At 37.6% G+C, this 22273-nt stretch overlaps 1 protein-coding gene across 1 annotated transcript in view; it reads right to left on the bottom strand.

Moving 5' to 3' along the window:
• Positions 1-22273, bottom strand: part of LOC307159631 (uncharacterized protein) — a 732752-nt gene that overhangs the window by 410496 nt on the left and 299983 nt on the right. Inside the window, exon 21 of the mRNA XM_079873101.1 lies at positions 200-373. Coding sequence (XP_079729227.1) covers positions 200-373 — 174 coding nt within the window. The remainder of the gene's footprint in view (positions 1-199; positions 374-22273) is intronic.

The following is a 22273-nucleotide window of genomic DNA, read 5'->3' as shown; positions in this document are numbered from 1 at the left end:
AAGAAAAGAAAACTCTTTATTCTGTAAAGTCACATCATCTTCATAAGCACATAAAACAGGGAGAGGAAGAGAGATCTTCATCTTTATTTCACCAGATCACAAAATACTAAGTTTGCACAAATACAGTGTTAAAGTGTTTTAGTTTAAACTGTTGAAGTGATTTTAAGCATTTTGATTCTTGTATGTGAATGTGACTGACCTCAATCTCTCCAGTTTACAGTGTGAATCCTTCAGTACGGCACATAAGCGCTTCACTCCAGAGTCTCCTAGTGTATTCCCGCTCAGGTTCAGCTCTCTCAGGTGTGACGGGCTTGATTTCAGAGCTGAAGTCAGGATGAGACTCTGTTTCTCTGTAATACTGCAATAACTCAGACTGAAGACAGAAAGAGAAAATGACTCAGATCTATGATGATCAACTAACGTGTTCATCTTCATCCAGCAGACTTTTGCTGACAAATAAACAGGGATATCAAGGTAAAGGTAACATGGAGAAAGACTACACATTGTTCATTTAAATATACTACCAACACTGTAACAATACAAAGGTTGAAAGCGTTGATCTATTTATGTTAGTTTACACATTCATTTCATTTAATCTTTAAGGTTCTTTCATGTCAATGTCACCCTTGGTTTGCTCACTGGGTCAAATGTGTTTATGTCGGTTGTTTTCAGACACATTGTCTACTTGCTAAAACTTTACAGTAAGGTTTCATTTGTTAACATTAACTACATTAGTTAACATGAACCAATGATGGACAATACTATACAGCATTTAATAACCTTAAGTTTAAACATTTACTAATACATTTTTAAATACAAAAGTTTTCTGTTAACATTAGTAAATCCCCTGTGAACTAACATGAACAAAGAATAACTGTATAAACTAACATGATCAGATTAAGGAATAAAAAAAAAGTCCCCATAAAACATGAAAAAATAACATTGCTTGGTCTGTTGAAGGCTGGTCTTGTTGAAATGAGAGGCCTGTTGATCAAATCATCAGCTGGACTGAAAGAAGTTTCAGTGCTCTTAGGACACTGAAAACACAGCTCAGAGCAATGGTCACAAGTGACACTTGACAGTATTGCTGTGTGTCGTGTCCAACAGGACAAACTAGACAGTACTGATGTGAAACATATGCCAACAGTTAATTTCTGTTAAATGATTAGTTCACTTAGTTAAAAATGAAAATTCTGTCATCATTTACTCACTCTCGAGTTGTTTCAAACCAGTTTCTTTCTTCTGCTGAACACAAAAGAAGATATTTTGAAGAATGTCGATAACCAGACAGTTGATGGTAGCCATTGACTTCCATAGTATTTTTTTTTTTCCTACTATGGAAGTCAATGGGGTCCATCCACTGTCTGGTTATCGACATTCTTCAAAATATCTTCTTTTGTGTTCAGCAGAAGTAAGAAATTCATACAGGATTGAAACAGTTTGAGGGTGAGTAAATGATTTTCAGTTTTAGGTGAACTATAACCCTTTAATGAAAGATGCAGACATGTGTTTGGCTTCTTCAAAAAGCAAGGAACAAGACAGTATTGCACTATTGCATTGCACTATGAGCGGAGTAAAGTTAAGTCTCTGTTAAACTGCCACCATGCCTTTATTAGTTATTTGTAACATTACAGAATTAATTAATTTACGTATTGTTAAGGTCAATATAGACTAAAAACCTTAATACATTATCCTATTAATTTCCTGATTCCTCAGCTTATTTAGCTTATTTATTTAGAAAATAAATGTTCTATGGGCATATATACAGCTGAAACAGGTAGCCTAGTGCATCATCCCAAATTTTTCAACATCAACATTTTAATATAATTACAGTCAAATATGGCCTTTAGAAAAATGTGTTTTTTTGAGGAGCTGGGGTAGTGCACTATAAAGGCCCCTGTGGTGCGGCCTAAGCTTTTGTCCTTAATGGCATTTTTTCCTTACATTACTTTTACTTTTATACTTTAAGTAGTTTTGAAACCAGTACTTTTATACTTTTACTTGAGTAAAAAGCTTGAGTTGATACTTCAACTTCTACAGAAGTCTTTTTAAACCCTAGTATCTATACTTCTACTTGAGTAATGAATGTGAATACTTTTGACACCTCTGATAAACTAACATGATCAGATTAAGGACTAAAAGTATTTCCTTAAGCAGAAGACAATCAAACAAGTTTTGTAAAAGGCAGTTCATCTGCTTTAGTGCTGCACCGTGAGGCAGTGTCAGTGTATTTTATGCTAAACAGGCCAATAAGAGACTATTAGCCACTATTATTCCTTTTAATTATACTAATGTCTAATTAAAATGTCTACAAATGTATAAAACTGATCAGAGATCAGGTAAAACCCACAAACACTTGTTCAGTCTCAGTGAATCTGCATGATTCATGGGTTCACAGAGATCATCGCCCCCCGGTGGTGAACCATTGACATTTTTAAACGTTTTGAAACAGTTATGACGTAACGAAGCCTCGTTTACTGAAATCATGTGACTTTGGCAGTTTGATACACACTCCGAACCACTGATCCAATAAATTATGCTATTGACATTGTGTCTTTGCAGTGCATGTATATTCGCAGATTATTGTTATGATGCCAATTTGTGGCTTAATTTAAATTGAGCAGCAATACTGCTGTGGTAAAAGGGATGTCAAGCATTTATTTATTATTTATTTTAATGTTACTGAGGAATGAATTAAAGCATAAAGCATACAGTAGGCTAGACTCCATAAATATTCCTAAAGAGTGTTGAAAATTGAGAAGCCATAGCTTATGGATCCAGTGAATTACCCACAGCATTTATTCAGGGAATGTTCAACAAACATATTTATTAGCTAACAGGTATGAAAGCAACAATAACAAAAAAAAAAAAAAAAAAAAATTGGCAAATGTGCATGCAGGACAGCTGTATTTGCCAACAGTGGAAGATCTGACCACACAGTCCCACCTTCAACATTCTGAACATTCAATCTAAGGAAGGGAGAACAAACTATAGACTTAAGTTACATGTTTATGAAGAACAGTTACTTGTTTTGTAATGTATATGTATACATTTTTCTTACCCATTGGCCAGTTTGGCCTTAATACCTATGCTACTCTCCATCTAATGTAGTTATATTAGTAAATAAATGTCACAGTTGTATTATCTTTTTAAGAACAATTTAACACACCATCACCCTTCATTGTGAAATTTTCACATCTCCTCTTTATATAATCACGCTCCTTTCTTGAGCAGCAATCGGGATATTGGTTATCCTGCAAAGTTTTTGATTTGTCTAACTTTAATTGCGTCCATTTGCTGTGGCAGTATATGGCCTAACAACAATGACACTTCATTTAGAGACCTTTTAATCTGTTCCTAACGGTTAGCAGACAACAATAATGAAAGCACATGATGTGATGATTCATAACAAGTAAAGAGAATATGTTAATGAGATTCATGGTACCAGTCAAATGAAGAGAACTGGCATAATTTAAATTTATATTACATAAAAAGATTGTGTCATATTTCTTTTGTTAAAGAGGTCAGCAAAAAAGTAAACAATAAAGCATTTCCTCTTGTTTTAGAGAGGGTCATGGTATTCGTGTGAGGTGACAAATGATTAAGAGGTTAGTGATGTAGGCCTATGAGTATATTAGCCATAGAGAATATCAGTATATATTTGTAATAATTCATTATCACTATATCATATGTTTTGCTTATTTCAGTAATACAATTTGTGGTTGCCTCTCAGTGTTTTTCACAGGACTTTAATCACTAAAGACAAAGTGTTCTACATGTCCAATGCAAGACATTAGATACACAACATTCAAGTTCATGCTCCTACTGAGCATAATGTACATGTACACATTTGGCAGACGCTTCTATCCAAAGCGACTTACATTGCATTTCAAGCTACACATTTACATTCTTAGTTCTTGCTTTCCCTGGGAATCAAACCCTTGACCTTGGTGTTGTAAGCGCCAAAACTCTACTGTTTGAGCTACAGGAAAGCTTGACACAATGTACAATTCAATATTACTATATTTGCTATATAGAATTGTTCTGAAAGGAGAAGAGTCAAAATTAGTTTTTATTTTTTTATTTTATAAATCTGTTGAATGTTACAAGTTCATGAGATAATTAACTTCATGACCCTATAAGCATAGCTGCTTTATGTCCAGGGAAAAGGATACAGGTGTCAGAGCTGGTTGTACAGAAAAGAGATCTTAATATAATCAGCAGAGTAAAATAAGCTGATAAGAATCTAAAATAGATCCATTATAAAATTAGGCTATATGCAGATCAATAAATGCAACTGGAAAAAAATGTAAATGACTGTGCAATTTATGCTTCTTTTAGGTAGTCTAGCTACTTTTATTTAATCTACATCTGTTGTTAGGCCTGTCACGATTATGAAATTTGGCTGACGATTAATTGTCTAAAAAATAATTGCGGTTATGCCGATTAATTGTCAGTTTTAGGGCTTTGACGATTAATTGTCTGTGTTAGGGCTTTGGCGATTATGCCGATTAATTGTCTGTTTTAGGGCTTTGTGCTTCATTCATTAAATAATTGTGATGAATTTAATCCTTTGTAAGTTATCATTATGCAGTGTAAGATTACAGTTAACACCTTTAACCCTCTGGGCTTCTTCATAATTGGGTCACACTTAGCTTCCTCCCGCCCGAAAACGGGCGAAGCCTTAAAATTGTACTTAACTTTGTCCTAGGATAACCAATCAAATATTGTTTTGTTCTATAATGTTTTCTGATTATTATATAGAATTTTTAGAATTTTTTATGATACTTTGCATTAATTATGTAATTTTTATGAGCTATTTTTTCCATTAGAATTAATATATATTTTTTTATTTTATTTATTTTATTTTATTTTTCAATAAATGCAACATTTCACATCAAATTAGAGTGCAGGCCTAAAAAAAAAAAATATTTCAAGTGAGAAGAGCGCCACCTAGTGGCTTCAAAATGTATTAATTTGTGTCATGTCCTATAACCGCCCATAGGCGGCCTATAGCTTTTTTATTTATTTATTTGATTTATTCCCATTCGGAAAGAAAACAATTTATTACTAATCAACCACTGAATGGAACAACACAAATTATATATCATTTTAAAGCTTAGAATCTCAGCTTTTTAATGCATCTAATTAAATGTATTAATTCCTAACGAGTGCTGAGTAATCCCTCTAAAACCAAGTGTACCGCCAGCAGGCGCCACCTAGCTGCGAAAATATTTATTACCATATTTTTCAAAAATCTTGCCTTGATAAACACAAAGTCGATGTCATTTGAAAGCTTAGAGTCTGAACTTTACAGTGAATGTATCCACTTTGAAAAACTCTTAAGTATTGCTGAGTTATTTGCTGATACATAGAATTTCTCTTTTTTTCATAATCTATAAAATAATGTACTGCAATGTGTCAAAAACATCATACAGCTCATGAAACATTCTCAGATAATTGAAAATGGCACTTCATTTTTTACAGCATATTATTACAATTAAAATGAGCCCAAAATTAACATAATCTATTGCTTTTATGACAAGATATTCTTCATGGAGAAAAAATTGAACATGAGGGGGTGTGAAAGACTGTACAAAAAGGCTATCTCTTTTCAAAATGCTGTAATTTTTGATTCCTTTATCCAAAAATATTATTTTTTTATCCAGATGCAGCTAACATGTAGGGGGACTTCACTAAAAAAGAATTTTCCTCCTACCTTATTTCCTTTCTGAGTTATTCCATGACAAATATGAAAGATATGCAAAATCATAATAAAAATTATATATATATATTGTCTTTTATCCACCGTTTCTTGGCGGGACAATGTCCAAATGTAATGTAATTTATATTTTCAAAAAATTTAAAAAGAGTTCTTTCAAACGATACCTACCTTTTGACTCTCCTTGCTATAGTTTTGGAGTTATTATGATTATATAATTTTTATATAGTTTGGGGCAAAATTTGCTGTTTCAGTCTTACCAGTTCATTTCTCTGTGTGTGTGTGTGTGTGTGTTTGTGTGTGTGGGTGTGTGGGTGTGTGTGTGTGGGGGGGGGGGGTGTCTTTTTTGCACTCTTGATGTTTTAGAGCAGGGGTCACCAAACTTTTTTCTCTGGGGGCCACATTATCGTTCCTGACTGTGATGGAGGGGCCGGGGCCGGGTCAGCTATATAACATAGAATTGTATGACCCAGACCAAAATGACCACCAGCAGGCCTCATTGTGTAGTAGAGATTACTAGCCTGGCACAGCCATCCCCACTACTATATCCACACTACTATATCAACACTTGATTCCTGGCACATATTTGTTTATCTTTACTAGTGGTTTGCAAAAGTTGTAATCGAGTCTTCACGCTTTGTTTTATTTAAAGTTATTCTTCACAAATAATCGTTGGTCCACTGTTCTTTGAAAACTCTCCACTCTCTTTTAGGGGTGGAACGGTACACAGAAGTCACGGTTCGGTTCATACCTCGGTTCAGACATCACGGTTGGGTACAATGAAGGGAAAAGCAAAACAAAAATGCAGAAGGCTTGTGCATGTCTCAGGCTGGACCACCAAAAGAAAAATAAATGTCTTAAAGGAGAACTCCGGTCAATTTTAACATTGAGCTCATTTTATTGTACATTTGGAGTGCTGTCAATACAGAGAACAATGACAAAAATCGGTGTTGCCTACACCGAGTTATTCTATTTTTAAAATTTGCACCCTGTTGACTTCAATAGGGCAAGTACTAAACCTGCTTTTAGGCTCTTAACATCCTTGATGTGTCATTACAAGTGCACAGAAAATGTGAGTGATTCCTTCTGAGTGAACACGAGTGGATCTGACTGCAGTAGATGTAAAAGATATGTATAAAAATTATGTTATTTAAGCCAGCGCAAATACCTGTTTACATCCTGTTTTTCGGTTGAAGTCCAAAGTAATCGATTGCCGAGTTCACGCGCGTGATCATAGGTAACTAAACCTATGCGCGTGAACTCGGCAATCGACTACTTTGGACTTCAACCGAAAAACAGGATGTAAACAGGTATTTGCGCTGGCTTAAATAACATCATTTTTATACATATCTTTTACATCTACTGCAGTCAGATCCACTCGTGTTCACTCAGAAGGAATCACTACATTTTCTGTGCACTTGTAATGACACATCAAGGATGTTAAGAGCCTAAAAGCAGGTTTAGTACTTGCCCTATTGAATATAACACAGTGCAAATATTAAAAATAGAATAACTCGGTGTAGGCAACACCGATTTTTGTCGTTGTTCTCTGTATTGACAGCACTCCAAATGTACAAAAAAATGAGCTCAATGTTAAAATTGACCGGAGTTCTCCTTTAAGCCTTGTATTTTTTTTTAAATAAGTTTTATTAATAAAGTAAAGGCATAGAACCAGTTTATTTGTAGTGCACTGGCAATAGTTTTATATAATTAGTTCATTAATTCAATTAAAAAAATACCTTGATATGGTTGGTAATTGGACCTGAATTAATTGAAAATTAATCTGCTACATTTCAGATTAATATATTTGTTTTCCTTAAAAATGTAATTCACAGTAACTTAAACACTTTGCAGTTTGAATGATGTCCTGCATAAACTAAATGACGGAGTATGTTTTTATGTTTCCACTGTTCGATCGCGGCTGCGCCACACACACACACACACACACACACACACACACACACACACACACACACACACACACAAATATAAGTAAACACTTTACGACTTTTCGATCGCGCCCACACCTCTCTCTCAACATATTCCAGCATTGCAATCTTTACACCGCAGCCTGCTTCAGAGCTTCAGAGCTGAGGTGGAGCTACAGATTAGGTGTCCCTAAGAATCCGCGTATCTAACAGTAGTTCCGCATTACATTAATTAAATTGCACGCAAGTTTCATTTATTTTTATACCGTGTATTCTCTGTGTAAATGTATGCACCAAACTGTGACGCCCGTACCATGACGTACCGTCCATAACGACTTTTGGGGATTGCCTCATAGGGCCGATTCAAGTGGTGGGGGGCAGAGGGGCTGGGGGGCCAGTCAAAGGGGGGTGGCGGGCCTGAGTCGGCCCGCGGGCCTTAGTTTGGTGACCCCTGTTTTAGAGTGTCACCCCTTCATTGCTGTTCACTTTTTTTCAGCACAGTGGCTGATCTGTAGCTTGTACCACCAAAAGTTTCTCTGAGTTTTCCTATTTTTTCGTATTTCCCATTCATTTCCTATGTCGCCCGTTTTCGGGCGGGAGGAAGCTAAGTGTGACTTTTTTTTTTTACGACCCTTTAACATATCAGAATCATCTCCTTGATTTTTTTGTGTGTTCATATAGGTAATAAAAGAAAAGTCACCAAGTTTCACCCCCATCCGATGAAGCAAAAAAATTTAACAATTCGAAACAATTCAAGTTTTCGCCCGTTTTCGGGCGAAGAAGCCCAGAGGGTTAAATATTAAATAAATATATTCAATAGCTATGACAGTTTGTTTATTAAACTTAGTGAGTGTATAAATCAGCAGCAAAAAGTAATTTTTGAAAACATCTGCACAGTAATTTAATAAAATCTAAACATGTTAATAAAAACAAATGTGCACAAACCATGATAATATGATGCGCTTCAAAACAGAGCGGAACAAAGCGCGTATGCGCATCGCGGGTGCAGAATGATGTGCTTAATGCAACATGGAGTCACAGTGCGCAGAGCTGCACAAGTGCGCATTTAAAAGTTCACGGCACAAAGCGAAGAAATGTCGAGGGCACAAATCCTAGTGTATATCAGTCCAACAGTTTATTGATCATTTGTTTCTTCACAGTTTTAAACTCCAGTTATTGTGCGTCTGATGCCAATTCATAGTCCTTGTGCTGTGTAGGCACACGGTAGCGAGCGAGTCATTTAGAAACAGCAAAAAACTCCAGCAAAATAAAGTCATTTTATGCAAATCCACAGCCCTTTATCTACAGATCAAGCATTATAACGTCAATGTCACATTGGAGAAAGTTTTACCGTGTATCCTGTCGTAACTTGACGACGCGCGCTGTTTGAATGCTGAATGGAATGATTGACAGCTGCAGAGTTTGAATGCTGAACGGAATGATTGACAGCTGCAGAGTTTGAATGCTGAACGGAATGATTGACAGCTGCAGAGTTTGAATGCTGAACGGAATGATTGACAGCTGCAGAGTTTGAATGCTGAACGGAATGATTGACAGCTGCAGAGTTTGAATGCTGAACGGAATGATTGACAGCTGCAGACGAGTTTGTGAACTTTAATTTAACAATGTAAATATACTGCTGTCCCTCACATTAAGCTATGGAATGGCTTCAGATGACTTTGAATATATTGCTGGAAAACGTAATTAGTGCTTGTCTATTTATTTTGGTCCATGACTCCCCCTTGTGCCGTAGGCCTATAAAAGAGCGCAATAATCGCGGTTGTCTGAAACAATCGCGGTTAGATCAAATAATCGCGATCAGACGGTTATTTAATTATCGCGACAGGCCTATCTGTTGTTATTTGTGATTAGAACTCATGACAACACACTACAGAAAATATGATACACTAATTTTGAGAAGAGTCTTCTGAAGTGCGCTGACAAGTCTGTTCATCCAATGAAACCGAATGCCCCATGTTAACATAGGCGTGGTTTCTAAGCTTGACACTAAAGTATGTTAAACTTCTTTGAAATTGCGTCAAATACGCAGGAATATACACTTCAAAAACAAATCGCTTTATTATGCATACCAGTGTGTATACAACTGGTGAAACATAAGTTTTTAATCATGGATCCGTGAAAAATGGCTGCGACGAATTTGTAGCCGTCTAACATCTGCTGGAAATCCAGGTAAATCTGCATGCACGCGCGTTCCCCCAGTTAACATGATCCCCAGTTGATCCGTAACACCGGCACACTGAAGCTTTTTTTTTTTTTTATAGTTCAAAGTTACTATCAGATTTAATGTTATTACCTTGACAAACTATACATCATTAAAAAGATATATGACTCAAGTTTCAGTATTTGATCACTATTGTATTCTGAGAAACTTATAGTGACAGTTATGTCTTAATTTGTGTCAGGAGTTATGTAATGAAAAAATGAGTCGATACCTTTAATATGAATTATGAGCGTCAGCCCATTCAGAAAAAAACTCCTGTGCTGTCGTCATGACAACTCTTGACAAAACAACGTCCCTCAGGGCTTTAGCTCAAAAATGTGCAGATTTGGAGAAATATTGATAGATTCTCATAGATTTACATCATATTTCTATATAATCTATATAATATTTACTGAATTTATACCCAAATGTGTCAATGTAATCATTATGAGCGCTGGATACTCTGATGTACTGTGTTTTCAATCCATACCAGCAGCCTGAGGGCGCCCTATGCACATTTAAGCTGCGCCCGAAATCGAATACTTCCCTACTATATAGTATGCGAAAAACAGTACGCGAGCAGAGTGGTATGTCCGAAATTATAGAATTCGAAAAACAGTAGGCGAAAAGTACCCGGATGACCTACTACTTCCGGTTAACCACGCTTAACCACTCCCCTCAAACCGTTAGTCTGCTATGAGCGAGAGATGGAGAGGAGGAGCGCTAGAGTAAAACCCTGCCCTCTGTTCAATATGCCTTTTCACTGGGAAATACGTCACAACACTGGAGAAAAGTCGTTTGCAACTTCCGGTTCACGCAGACATTAACTTTTTTGACCACCCGCCACAGTGACTTTTTACCAGACAGTTTTTTGTTTGTTTTTTGCCTCATAAAAGGTGAAAAAAAAGGAATTGCACAAACATTTGTTCTTTAACTTGTAAGAATACACATTTAAGTGTTGTCAAGTTATTAACGAGATCCATACAAGTAATAATAACTCTTAGAATACAGATATAGTATTACAATAGACCTAGTGCAGCTCGTATTAAAAACAAATCACACGCGGCTGTGTTGATGGCTGGGCAGCTGTTAGTTACAGCGTTCAGGAACCGTTAAGTAGAACTAAATTAATATTGTTATTACCATATACATAGGTTAAATTGGGCCGGAGCCAGGGACGGATTATGGCGATGATGTGCCCTGGGCACGGATTTCTCAAAGGCCCCCTTCACCAATTTTTTGGACAACAGTGTTGCACCTGTATGCACAGGCGCCACAATAGGGCAGGCAAGCCAGGCATTTTAAGGGGGCTGATAATTTAAACAATCAGAAATGTTAATATAAAGACGCAGCAACATCTCTGCATCCCCCTTAGTGGGGCCCCTCTCTCGTTACGCTCGTTATGCTTTTACCTTTTTCAAACTGGTGCAGCGCTTACTCGCGGTAGGTAGAAAATGCATGATTTGATTTGTTAAACATGAAAAGGACTTATCCGTCTGGCATGGCAGCTCGCTCTAACTTTAACATAGATAAATTCATATCCAAAGTGTTTGTGCGGAGTGTGCAGTGCGCACTGCATGGCAGGCGTCGGCACGAACACTTGCATTTTCCTATCAACAGTGGAAACAACTTGAAATACTCAATCTTTTCTGGTCATATACAGAAAAGAATAATGCATCAGTAGCAAGTAGCTACTTTTATTTTTGTAAACTCACAATAACAAGAAAACGTTGTGCTTTTGTAAAATAAAAGAAAACAAACAGGGCGCGCTTTCTTGGTCTCCGTGGCGTGAACTGGAGTGCGTCTCAAAAATGAACTGAAACACAGTGTATAGCCTCACAGACATGATGAATATTTCTATATAAAGCTTGAAATGTCCACCTTTAAACGAAAAAAATCGAATCGAAAGCAAATACCGGCTGATTAGGCTGATATGATATGAAAGGTGCATTTCTCTCTAAAGGCGCATCCACTTTACAGAGCAGATATAGAAATGTTTGCAGCCGACACTGATTTATAAATATATATTTTTTTTTATTATTAAACAATAAAAATGCCTAGGTTTTTTTTTCTTCAGACATATTAGTAAGTATATCGTTTTTTCAGACATATTAGTATATATAGTAAGTCTCTTCTTAAGCATAAAAAGGGAGGAAAAACTCGGCCTGGCTGGAATGCATATGTGGCTGAATTCTATGCTGAGGCTCGTGAAGCTACTAGATCCTGGGCAATGGCTGGTAAACCAAAACAGGGACCTGTTTTTGAATTTAAGAAGAGCACAAATGCAAAATGTAAATATGCAATACGTTTCATTGGTAAAAATGAGCAGCATCTGAGGGCAGAAGCTATGGCCAAGAAACTTTTAGACAACACAAATAATGATTTCTGGAAAGAGGTGAAACGTACAAATAACTGCAAACCCTCACTACCATGTTCAGTTGATGGAGTCCCTGGTGCAAATGCTATTGCTGAGCTCTGGCGAATGCATTATAGAAAATTGTTTAATTGTGTACAGACTAAATGTTTTAAAGTAGATAATGTTGACAAAAGCTATTGGGAACTTAGCAGCTAATAAATCAACTGTCCTTGATTCTATCTCGGCTGAACATCTAAAAAATGCAAGCATACGGCTGTATACACTTCTTGCACTAGGCTTTACTGCCTTCATGATCCATGGCTTTCTTCCAGACTCAATGATGTCTGTGATGCTGACTCCTGTGATTAAAGATAAAGCAGGAAAAGTGGGTTCCTCAGACAACTATAGACCCATCGCCCTAGCTAATATATTATCAAAAGTTGTGGAATTAATTCTCCTTGAGAGGATTGATTAATTAATTATCTCTGCAGATAATCAGTTTGGTTTTAAACCAAAGCATGGTACGGATATGTGCATATATGTTCTGAAGGAACTACTAAGCAACTATAAGTGAAAAAACTCAACTGTTTTTATATGTTTTTTAGATGCATCTAAGGCATTCGACCGGGTGAATCATTGGAAATTATTTAAAAAAATTGGATGCAGCAGAAGTCCCTAAATACATTGTTAGAATCCTATCATATTGGTATGCCCAACAGACCATGCAAGTGAAATGGGACAGCTGTATGTCGGCGCCTTTTCATATCAGTAATGGAGTAAGACAAGGGAGCATCTTATCCCCCATTTTATTCAATTTTTACATGAATGATTTATCATATAATCTAAACTGAGGTAAAACTGGCTGTATGGTCGGCAGTACAGTGATGAACCATCTTATGTATGCAGATGATTGTGTGATTTTTAGCCCGAGCTCAGCTGGACTGCAGCATCTTCTTAGCATATGTTCTGCGTTTGGGGAAGAACATGATGTAAAGTAGGCTACAATGATTCCAAAAGTGTTATCATGATTTGCAGAACCGCAGAAGACAGACATTTAACCTTTCCTGTTTTTAGGCTCGCAGGTAATGTTCTTAATATCTGCAGTAAAGTAAAATATCTTGGTCATCTGATTACAGATCAGCTTACAGATGACGATGACATTAATCGTCAGTGCCGTATGCTGTATGTGCGGGCAAATGTTCTGGTACGCAAATTTGGTTGCTGCACTGCTGGAGTCAAGTTGACCCTATTTAAAGCATACTGTTCGCCTTTGTACACTGCACATCTGTGGCTGAACTATAAAAAAGCTAGTCTTCAGAAATTGCAAGTAGCATTCAATGACGCTCTGAGGATGTTACTAAAAAAGCCCAGATCAACTTGTGCGAGTGAGTTGTTTGTGAACACCAGAGTGGACACACTGCAGTCTGTCCTGCGAAAAGCGATGTTCAGGTTCATTTGTCGGCTGAATGATTCTGTAAATCAAGTTGTTGTGGTGCTGGTGAATGTTGGGTACAGTGCCACACGCTGCATGTCTCAGTTTTGGGAACACTGGTATAAGTGTCTTTTAAAAACGAGTCATTTGTAACTTTGTGTTGTGTATTTCGTGTTGTTTTTTTGTATTTGTATTATTTTTATTTTTTGGAAATATTTTTATTTTTTTTGGATGGACCGAGTCTGAATAAAAAGATACTACTACTACTATATTATAATTAGCCTGCTTTTGCCGGTGCTTTTGCGGCAAGATTTATGCATGCGCTTGAGCGCGGAATAGGCTATATGCCTCTATGCACTCAGTATTTAAGCAGAAATTAATATTAATGTGAGATTAGTCGACTAATTGCTTAAATGAATGACTACTAGTCGACTAGAAAAATATTTTTCTATTTGGGATTGTTGGTAGCTTTTGTAGTAATTGAGCTTCTCTTGCTTCTTTGTCCTTTTTGTGCTTTCTTTTCATTGATCCACTTGGTTGTGGTTTTAAACTCATTTTTGTTTGGGTTTTTGAGTAACCGTCTTCTACGCGTGACTTTTATATTACGCAATGCTTTTCACTCGCCTCTAGATGTCCCTCTCAACAGCGCAGCAATACATTAAAATTATTTATTTGATTTATTTACTAGTTAATACTTTGCAACTGCAAAAAAAAAAAAAAAAAAAAAAAAAAAAAAATCACATAAAATAAGAGACACAGTAAATTTGACAGGGCCCCCTGCTGGCCCAGTGCCCTGGGCAAGTGCCCAGTAGGCCCGTGCGTTAATCCGTGCCTGGCCGGAGCGCACCAGAGCGCAGCCGCATTAAACTTTCGTTTACAAAGAGATGAAACTCACTGAGTGGTCAGGGGTGTTCACTGATATGCTCATACAAAAATCACTGCAAAATATGCTTTCCAACAGGTGTTTTACCATTCGTTGTAAAACTGTGGATCTATTTTTCCAAACGTCTCACACCCGTAGATTCTTCCGTTGAGAGCTTGAATAATAGACACTCCAGCCCAGTTGGTGGCGATAATGCACCTTTGCCAATTGCAAGCAAACCACTGGCATTTCATTGAATACACAGAAGAATTAGAAGAAGAAGCGGCGGAGTAATACCGTACCTCACACAGCTCTTTCAATACAAGTCAATGGAGTTGGACAAAAACTATGATAAAAACTGTTGGAAAGCATCTTTTGCAGCGATTTTTGTATGAGCATATCAGTGAACACCCCTGACCACTCGGTGAGTTTCATCTCTTTGTAAACGAAAGTTTAATGCGTTTTAGGAAGGATTTGTTCGAGTGCACCTATGCAGCCATTCTGTAGGTGGGGAGGAAAGCGAAAGAAACCTAAAATTCTCGGGACAGCAGCATGTGTCAACATTTTAATCTTAACCGTTCTACTTCATCAGAAACGATCTGTAAACAGGGCTTTAAGTGTAAAATACCGAACTTGTCCTTTAAAATATAGAACTAGAATTTTCTTCTAGTTTGATCATTTTTATCAAGCTTGTATATTTAGGTTCAGTTATTTCACTTTAATGGCAATGAAAAGGACCTTTGTCAATAAAGTGAAATTACTGAACCTAAATATACAAGCTTGATAAAAATGCTAATTTAAGAAGATTTTTTTTTTCTTTTACATCTGAAGTCTTCATGTATACACATGTATATGAATGTGTGTGTGTATATGTGTGTTTTGTATCTGATCTCAGTGTGTTACCCTACATGTATATATGTATATATATATATATACACACACACACTGTTTGTGATATTGCCATCCATGAATGAATCAACAGAGATACACACACACATACTATTGATTCATTCATGTTTATTCATTGATGGTAATATCACAAGCAAATAAATTACTTTTTCCTTACCAAAAATCAACATCTGTCATTGTTCACAGGTTTATGTGTGTGTGTTTTTTTTTTTTTTTTTTTTTTTCTGAGGTAAAATGTATTGGCTAAATGATATTTAACTTATTTGAGAAATTACACCAAAGCTCTCGACAAAGGCGTGATCTGCGAGCAGCTGACCGACGACTCAGAATTGTGAGCACGAACGACGTAAAAACACAGACGAAAGCGGAAAGAACTAAAAACATTGCTCTAAGTGCAGTCAGTGGAATGGGCTCTTTAAATTTTCGCGCTGATGTGACCGCGCATGTTACGTGACAATACCAACCGTAATACCAGTACGTCCTGACTCCATTCATACTACCCGTATTCAAACTATATAGAGCGCACTTTTTTAGTATGTTCTAATTTAAATGTAGTACCTACTCCCATAGTACACGATTTCGGACGCAGCTTTAGTCCATATAGGTGTAACAACAATGAGAAGGAACCAACCACCGACTCATCTTCTTTTTGAATATTAATTCAAATTCTCTGCTTCTCGATGAATGAGGGGGGGGAAGATTTGTTCAGAACGTCTCATGATCCTCATCCATCTGGTCATCGGGGCCAGGCGCCAACCAGTCGGGCTGTTTAAAACTGACCCCCAGCACTAACGAAATAACTGGTCAATACTATCTTTGTTGCCGAAATTACTGATTGGTTAAGAGAAAGACAGAGACCAAGGTCTCACAAGAGTCCTCACGAACCAGAGCCATAAATCATCCAGTCTCCAGAAAGTCTGCTTACCAAAGACATTTTTATTGGTTAACTTAAGGAAAAACTGGTCAACGTTTGATAGTTTTGCAAGACGGATCAGTTCAGAAAATGGTACTGCTGACCCCTGCGGCCAACGGACCCCATCTTGGTCCCATGAGAGATGAACAAAACCTCTCTTCAGCAAGAACTATCCATGACCTCAGATTGGAATGTCTAAACTTTGCACACCAAAAAGACTTTACCTATCAAGATCCATAAAACTCATTCAAGAACAATTTTCAACGGACTTAAAAACATCATACATCATTCTATGTGTTTCTACGATATATATGTGTCCGTTTAATATGCTTTGATCCCATATAATTCATGTAATTGTTATAATTATAATTATTAGACGTGTGAATGTGTGAAGTGTGTACTGTTTCATATCAATGCTATCTTACGAACACAAATAGCAAGATGACGGGAATTAAATCTGTTTAAAAATGTTCATATTCTGATAATTCGAAATCATGCCTAAACTGCATCTGGTCTTTTAGTTTCATTAGAAAAAACCCTCAGGGAATACATGATTTATGACTGTGAAAACAAAGAACAGTGTCTAATTGGTCCGATCTCTTCAAGAGGGGGGGGGGGGGGCAAAACTTTTAGTTAAAACCTTAGAAAAAAACTAAGTTCTCTCTCTCGCTGCTCTCGAAGCGCTCTCTCCAAGTTCGCTCTCGGGAGTTCAAAAGTTAGTTCGTTCAAAATGTTCTGATACAGAAGAGCTCTCAACGAGTGCAGAACAAAGACGGAGACGGCAGACGATGGTTTTAGTAACCATGTAACGTTAACAGACGAGCAGATCAACCCAAATTAATATCAGATATGGGTTAGATTCAATTTCCAGTCATCTAGCTCCTTTCCGTATCTTATTTTCTTTCTTTCTTTTGTGTTATTCTTCTTTTCCGATTGAAAGTCTCGGTTTTAAGTTAAGTTTTGCTGCAAAGTTTCGTTCCACGATTCACGGCTGCAACGCACGCTTTCAACTTCAAAGACGCATCAACCATCCGCGACCGCCAGCCACACGTGACTGGTCCTCGCCCCATCTATCCAGGCACGAGGAGACCATAACCAACGAACGAACCCTGACGCTGACCAAAGGAATTCCCAAAAGGAACGCAAAAGCAAAGACGCAAGTAGACTACCTCCAGACTAAAATCTTAACTGGTGTTTTGATAAATGTAATAACCTGTCTAAGAAACGATAGAAGGGTTAAATTAATGATTGATGGTTCGTTCATGTCATGTCTTACAAGTGCATATAGAAATTCGGAATTTCCTTCCTCTTACCCTTAAACCCATTCTTCCCAAACTCATTCTTCTGTTTGTATTCCTTTCTTTATTACTCTCTTCCTTTCTGCAACCTGTATGAATGTGTGTGTGTGCGTGCGCGTGTGTTTGTGTTAGTTGTTAGGATAATCAATAGAGTCTTGTTTGTGTTAGTTATGAGTTAGTATATAATCAATAAAGTATGGTTTGTATTTGAAAACATATTGCTTGTGTATGTGCTTATCAAATTTATTGTCTTGAACTTCGATCAAAAGTTACCTATGCTTTTACCCTATTCCTTAATTTACTGTTAGGGGGTTATTCTTTCTTGGCCAGGAAGATATTATATTTCCTAGAGTTAATAATTGTTTATGCTTTCTGTTCATTGGATGAACTGATAAATGATCATATTATTGATTCTGTTACAGTAAATTTTGAAAATAATTAAATTATTAATTATTGATCATAATTCGTTATGAATAATAATTAATTATATTTATACGTGGGCGTATAAACGCTACATTATTTATGGTGGAGAATGCGGGCAGTTTAACCTAAATTGTAAGCATATACGAAGTAATTTATATTTTCATTTTCATGCGGATGAGAGATCCTAACCTCTGAGAGTCTGTGTGTATGACGTATGCAGCGCGCGCCGCGCGCTCTGTTTGAATGGATGTCTGCTGCTTGAGCTGTTACTCTAGCCTAGTCTGCCTCCCTTCCCGTGTTATTTTATTGTAAACTGCAGTAAAATAACCCAAGATATAAAATCTCACACAATGATAAGGTAAGGATTGAGCGTGTCCCTCAATCTCTGAAATACTTTGATTATAGCGTACTGACGTCTGCGTGTTCCAGCGTCTTTCAAAGCTGTAACTTATGTGTGTTTGTATCAGTCAGAGAGCTGAATGAAATTAAAACTGCAGTAATTAAAAGAACCATGTAAAGGACGGACGAGCGTGTCCCTCGTCTAACGTGAACGTTACTCCTTATCTGATCGTCACTCAGTGCGTGTTCCACTGGGACGAATATTCTCCTCACAGAATAGTCTTTATTTCTCAGGTTGTCCGTGCGTGTCCCACGGCAATTCCCGTGATAAACGATAAGCTTATCTGTGTCTGTTCAATTAATTCTCGTGTAAACACTGCGTATGTCCGAGTGTAGTTGAATAGGAATTATTTAAAGTTGTATTCAAGTAAAGCTTGACGTTGAAACTCAACCAACAGTTAAAAACCCTGTTGTCTTCGTGTGCTCAGATAAAATTGCACAGAGACGATCCACAGAGATCGCTATAATTGTTCCATCTATTACAGCACAAAGCTGCCCTTTAAAGTTAATCTCACTCCTAACAAACTGAGTGAAGCCCCACGTCGTAAAAACAGCTACGAGTGGTGTCCCATTTGTACAGTTTGAAATGCGCCGACATTTCACGTAATATTATCAACTGTACGTGCATATTTCTTTGAACATTGTTGAAATGCGCCGACATTTCATGTCACATGCGTAACTGTTTACAAACTGTTGCAATTCACATGTTTGCCCACTAGCGTTGTTTTGTCGCCATAGTTACAATCGTGACACGGAAGTCTTAACCAACGCTTCCGGGTGAACTCTGACCAACGCCACAGTGTAAACAAACTGAAACAAAACCCATTTGTGGCTAAGCTAAAGCTAAAGCTAAGCTAAGTAGTTGTTTACAATTGAGGCCTAACCTATATGATAAAGCCTTAAGCATTATCTACGTTTGTCATTAGTATTAACATCAGTGGTTAAATACCGTGTCTGTTTGAACAACGTTAAAGTGATTTAACCATTTAAACACCTCGACTGTTACACCTGTTGGGTTTTTCTTCTTTCCTATTTTACCTGTCTCATACTTTACCCATATTTTTCTGTGAAAAGGAAATTTCGGTTCACAATTATTAATTTCATTTACCTGCATTTTACTTGAAAAGAAAATACTGGTTTATGATTATTAATTGCCAAATTCTAATTTGATTTAAAAAAAGGGAAATATTAAATCAAGATTGAAGTTTTATTTTTCTAAACAGGTAATTTCTAATGATTTCTAGATTTATTTTTAATAAATCTAATTTCATAATTTTCATAATTTCTAAATTTCTCTTTTGATTCCTAGCTTGGGAGTGAAACACCTGAGCCTCAATAGGAGACATTGGCATCTCACTACAAGTTTCAAATAAATCAGAGATAAACCTCTCTTACAAAGTTTTATTTGTGAATGTTTAGTTGTTGGCAACTATCAATTCTATACTCGTAGGTTGACAAAGGCTCCAGAGCCATTTGTGGATCCAATCTCCTTCCCTCCTTTCCTTCCTACATCCTTCCTGTTCTGTCCTGCCTTCCCATCCTTCACATTTGTGGGAAACAAATCTGGAAGAACCATCAATCGAGTCTAAAGAAAGAGAGATAATTTTTCCAAAGAAAACAATTATTAGGTATTTGATTTGTAATCAAACCCTCTCTTGTTCTCCATACTCTCTCTGTCTTTGTAAACACAATTTACAATTTAACATCTTATCCAAGATCAGTTAACAGAGACAAGTGTTGAGCAACCGTCGCCTTCATAGCATCCCAGCTGTAAGCGGTCCAACTGACGGTGTGTGGTGTCAATCCTGTAAAACTCGGAAAAAGGTATCAGCATTATTATTGTATTATTTTTCCTTGTAAACATAAACAATAATATTGTTTACCTTTCTGGAAACAGATTCTCACCGATAGGAAGCATTTACGAGAAAAATAATATTTCTCCCACTTAAGAATTTTCTTTCTTGTTTTAGTGAAATTGGTTTTAACCTCTCTCTCTTTTTCCCTTACTCAGTGAGTGACATAGTCCTCAGCACGAGTTTGAACCAGCTTTTCATTGATAGAAAATATTTATAAAAAAAATATTTCTCCCATTGAAAAAAAAAAACATTGCAATTGAGATTTGTTTTAACCTTTTTCTCTCTTTCCCTCACTTAGTTGAGTGACAAAGTTTCCACATCACTAGCCTACCTGTCTACACTGAGACCAACACTTAGACATTACAACACTTCACTATTGTTGTACAGTCACTTAGACAACATTTAGCTGTTCAACCATACAGGCTTACACCCCACACAGATCTGTGTCAGTCTTTTCACCCCAGCGTGCCAACATGCCGTGGACGACGAACCCCACTGACGTGGACGCCTGGCTCAGAGGCATCACAGACTGCCTCACACCAAAGACAATTGAACTGTTATTATTTTTAATAATAATCATAATTCTGAGAAGACTCCTGACACATGATTCAAGCCAGAATCAGAACCACAACCACGTGGAACTAACCAAGATCATCTGTTCCCTAAGCAATGCCTTCACAGCCCAGCTGACACTAAGCGACAAGCACATCACCCACCTTCAGGAGGAGCTGACACGTGCTCAAAGCCGCATGGACAAGCTGGAAGTGAAAGTCCAGGACGACTTCAAGCGTCAGACTGCTGAGTTCCTGAGAGAGCTGATGCACACTCAACACTGCACAGACCAGCTCAAAGCGAAAGCTCAAGTGCCTGACGAAGTGGAGCAAGAAACAAAGAAACAAGTTGACAAGCTCCAAGAAGCCCTTGCAGTCACTGAACGTGACAAGCAAGAATTAAAGACTGTCCAGAAGCACCTGGCAAACCAACTCCAGTCTGCTGAACATCAGCTAGAGAAAGCTAAAGCTGATATTAAAGATAAGAACTCTGAAATTAATGCTCTGAAAGACCACCTGGAAAGGTGCAGTGCTGAAATTGACCATCTGACCCAACAGCGAGATGACGCCAACGACGAGCTCTACGCGGTCAGAGATGAACTCCGGCATGTTTTCAAACAGAAACCAGAGCCAAGAAGGGAGAGACCTCCCTCAGCATCACCACTGCTGAGCAGAACAGAGTCCTCCATCCAAGAACTGGCATACAGGGAAAGAAGTGAATGGCCACAACCCAAAACGTCACAGGCCTTCACCACAGAACTGTTCACTGCCAACAAACAACGAGAGCTCATCCAGGCAGACTCCAAAGCTGTACAGGGGATGACCTTTAAAGATCTCAACCAGCTGGTTAAGAATATCACTCAATTCAACCCAAATTCCACGGAATGCCCGGACATCCAGTCCCACATCCGAGATATCAACTTCCACCTAGAGGTGAGACCACATGTGACTGACAGAGACAGGTTCTACCTCCTCAGATCGACATCCAGTTCAGAGGTACGAAGTTTCCTAGACCGACAACCTGCTCATGTCAAGTCAAACTTCCAGCTGCTATGTGAGACACTGATTAAGGAATTCACAGGCCCAGAGTCGGAACACGGTGTGTTAATCGCTTTGGAAACCAAACAAGGTCGACAAGAGACTCCTCAAGCCTACTACCACCGTTTTCGACAAGCCTTCTTTGGTGCACATAACTCACCTGAACAAGAAGAGGATGTGAACTTCAAAAACCTCTTTCTGAGAAACCTGCACCCTGGATTAAGTCATCATCTAGGTCTCGAGGCCTGTGCAGACACAATGACAATTCAGGAGCTACGTGACCTGACACACAAGGCCCACATCAAACAGAAGATGTCCTCAAAGAAAGGTTTGAAAACATCCACAGTTTCAAACTCCTTCAGCCA

Source organism: Squalius cephalus, assembly GCF_949319135.1.
Source record: "Squalius cephalus genome assembly, chromosome: 1".
NCBI lineage: Eukaryota > Metazoa > Chordata > Actinopteri > Cypriniformes > Leuciscidae > Squalius > Squalius cephalus.
This window is presented reverse-complemented; position numbering and strand designations above follow the sequence as displayed.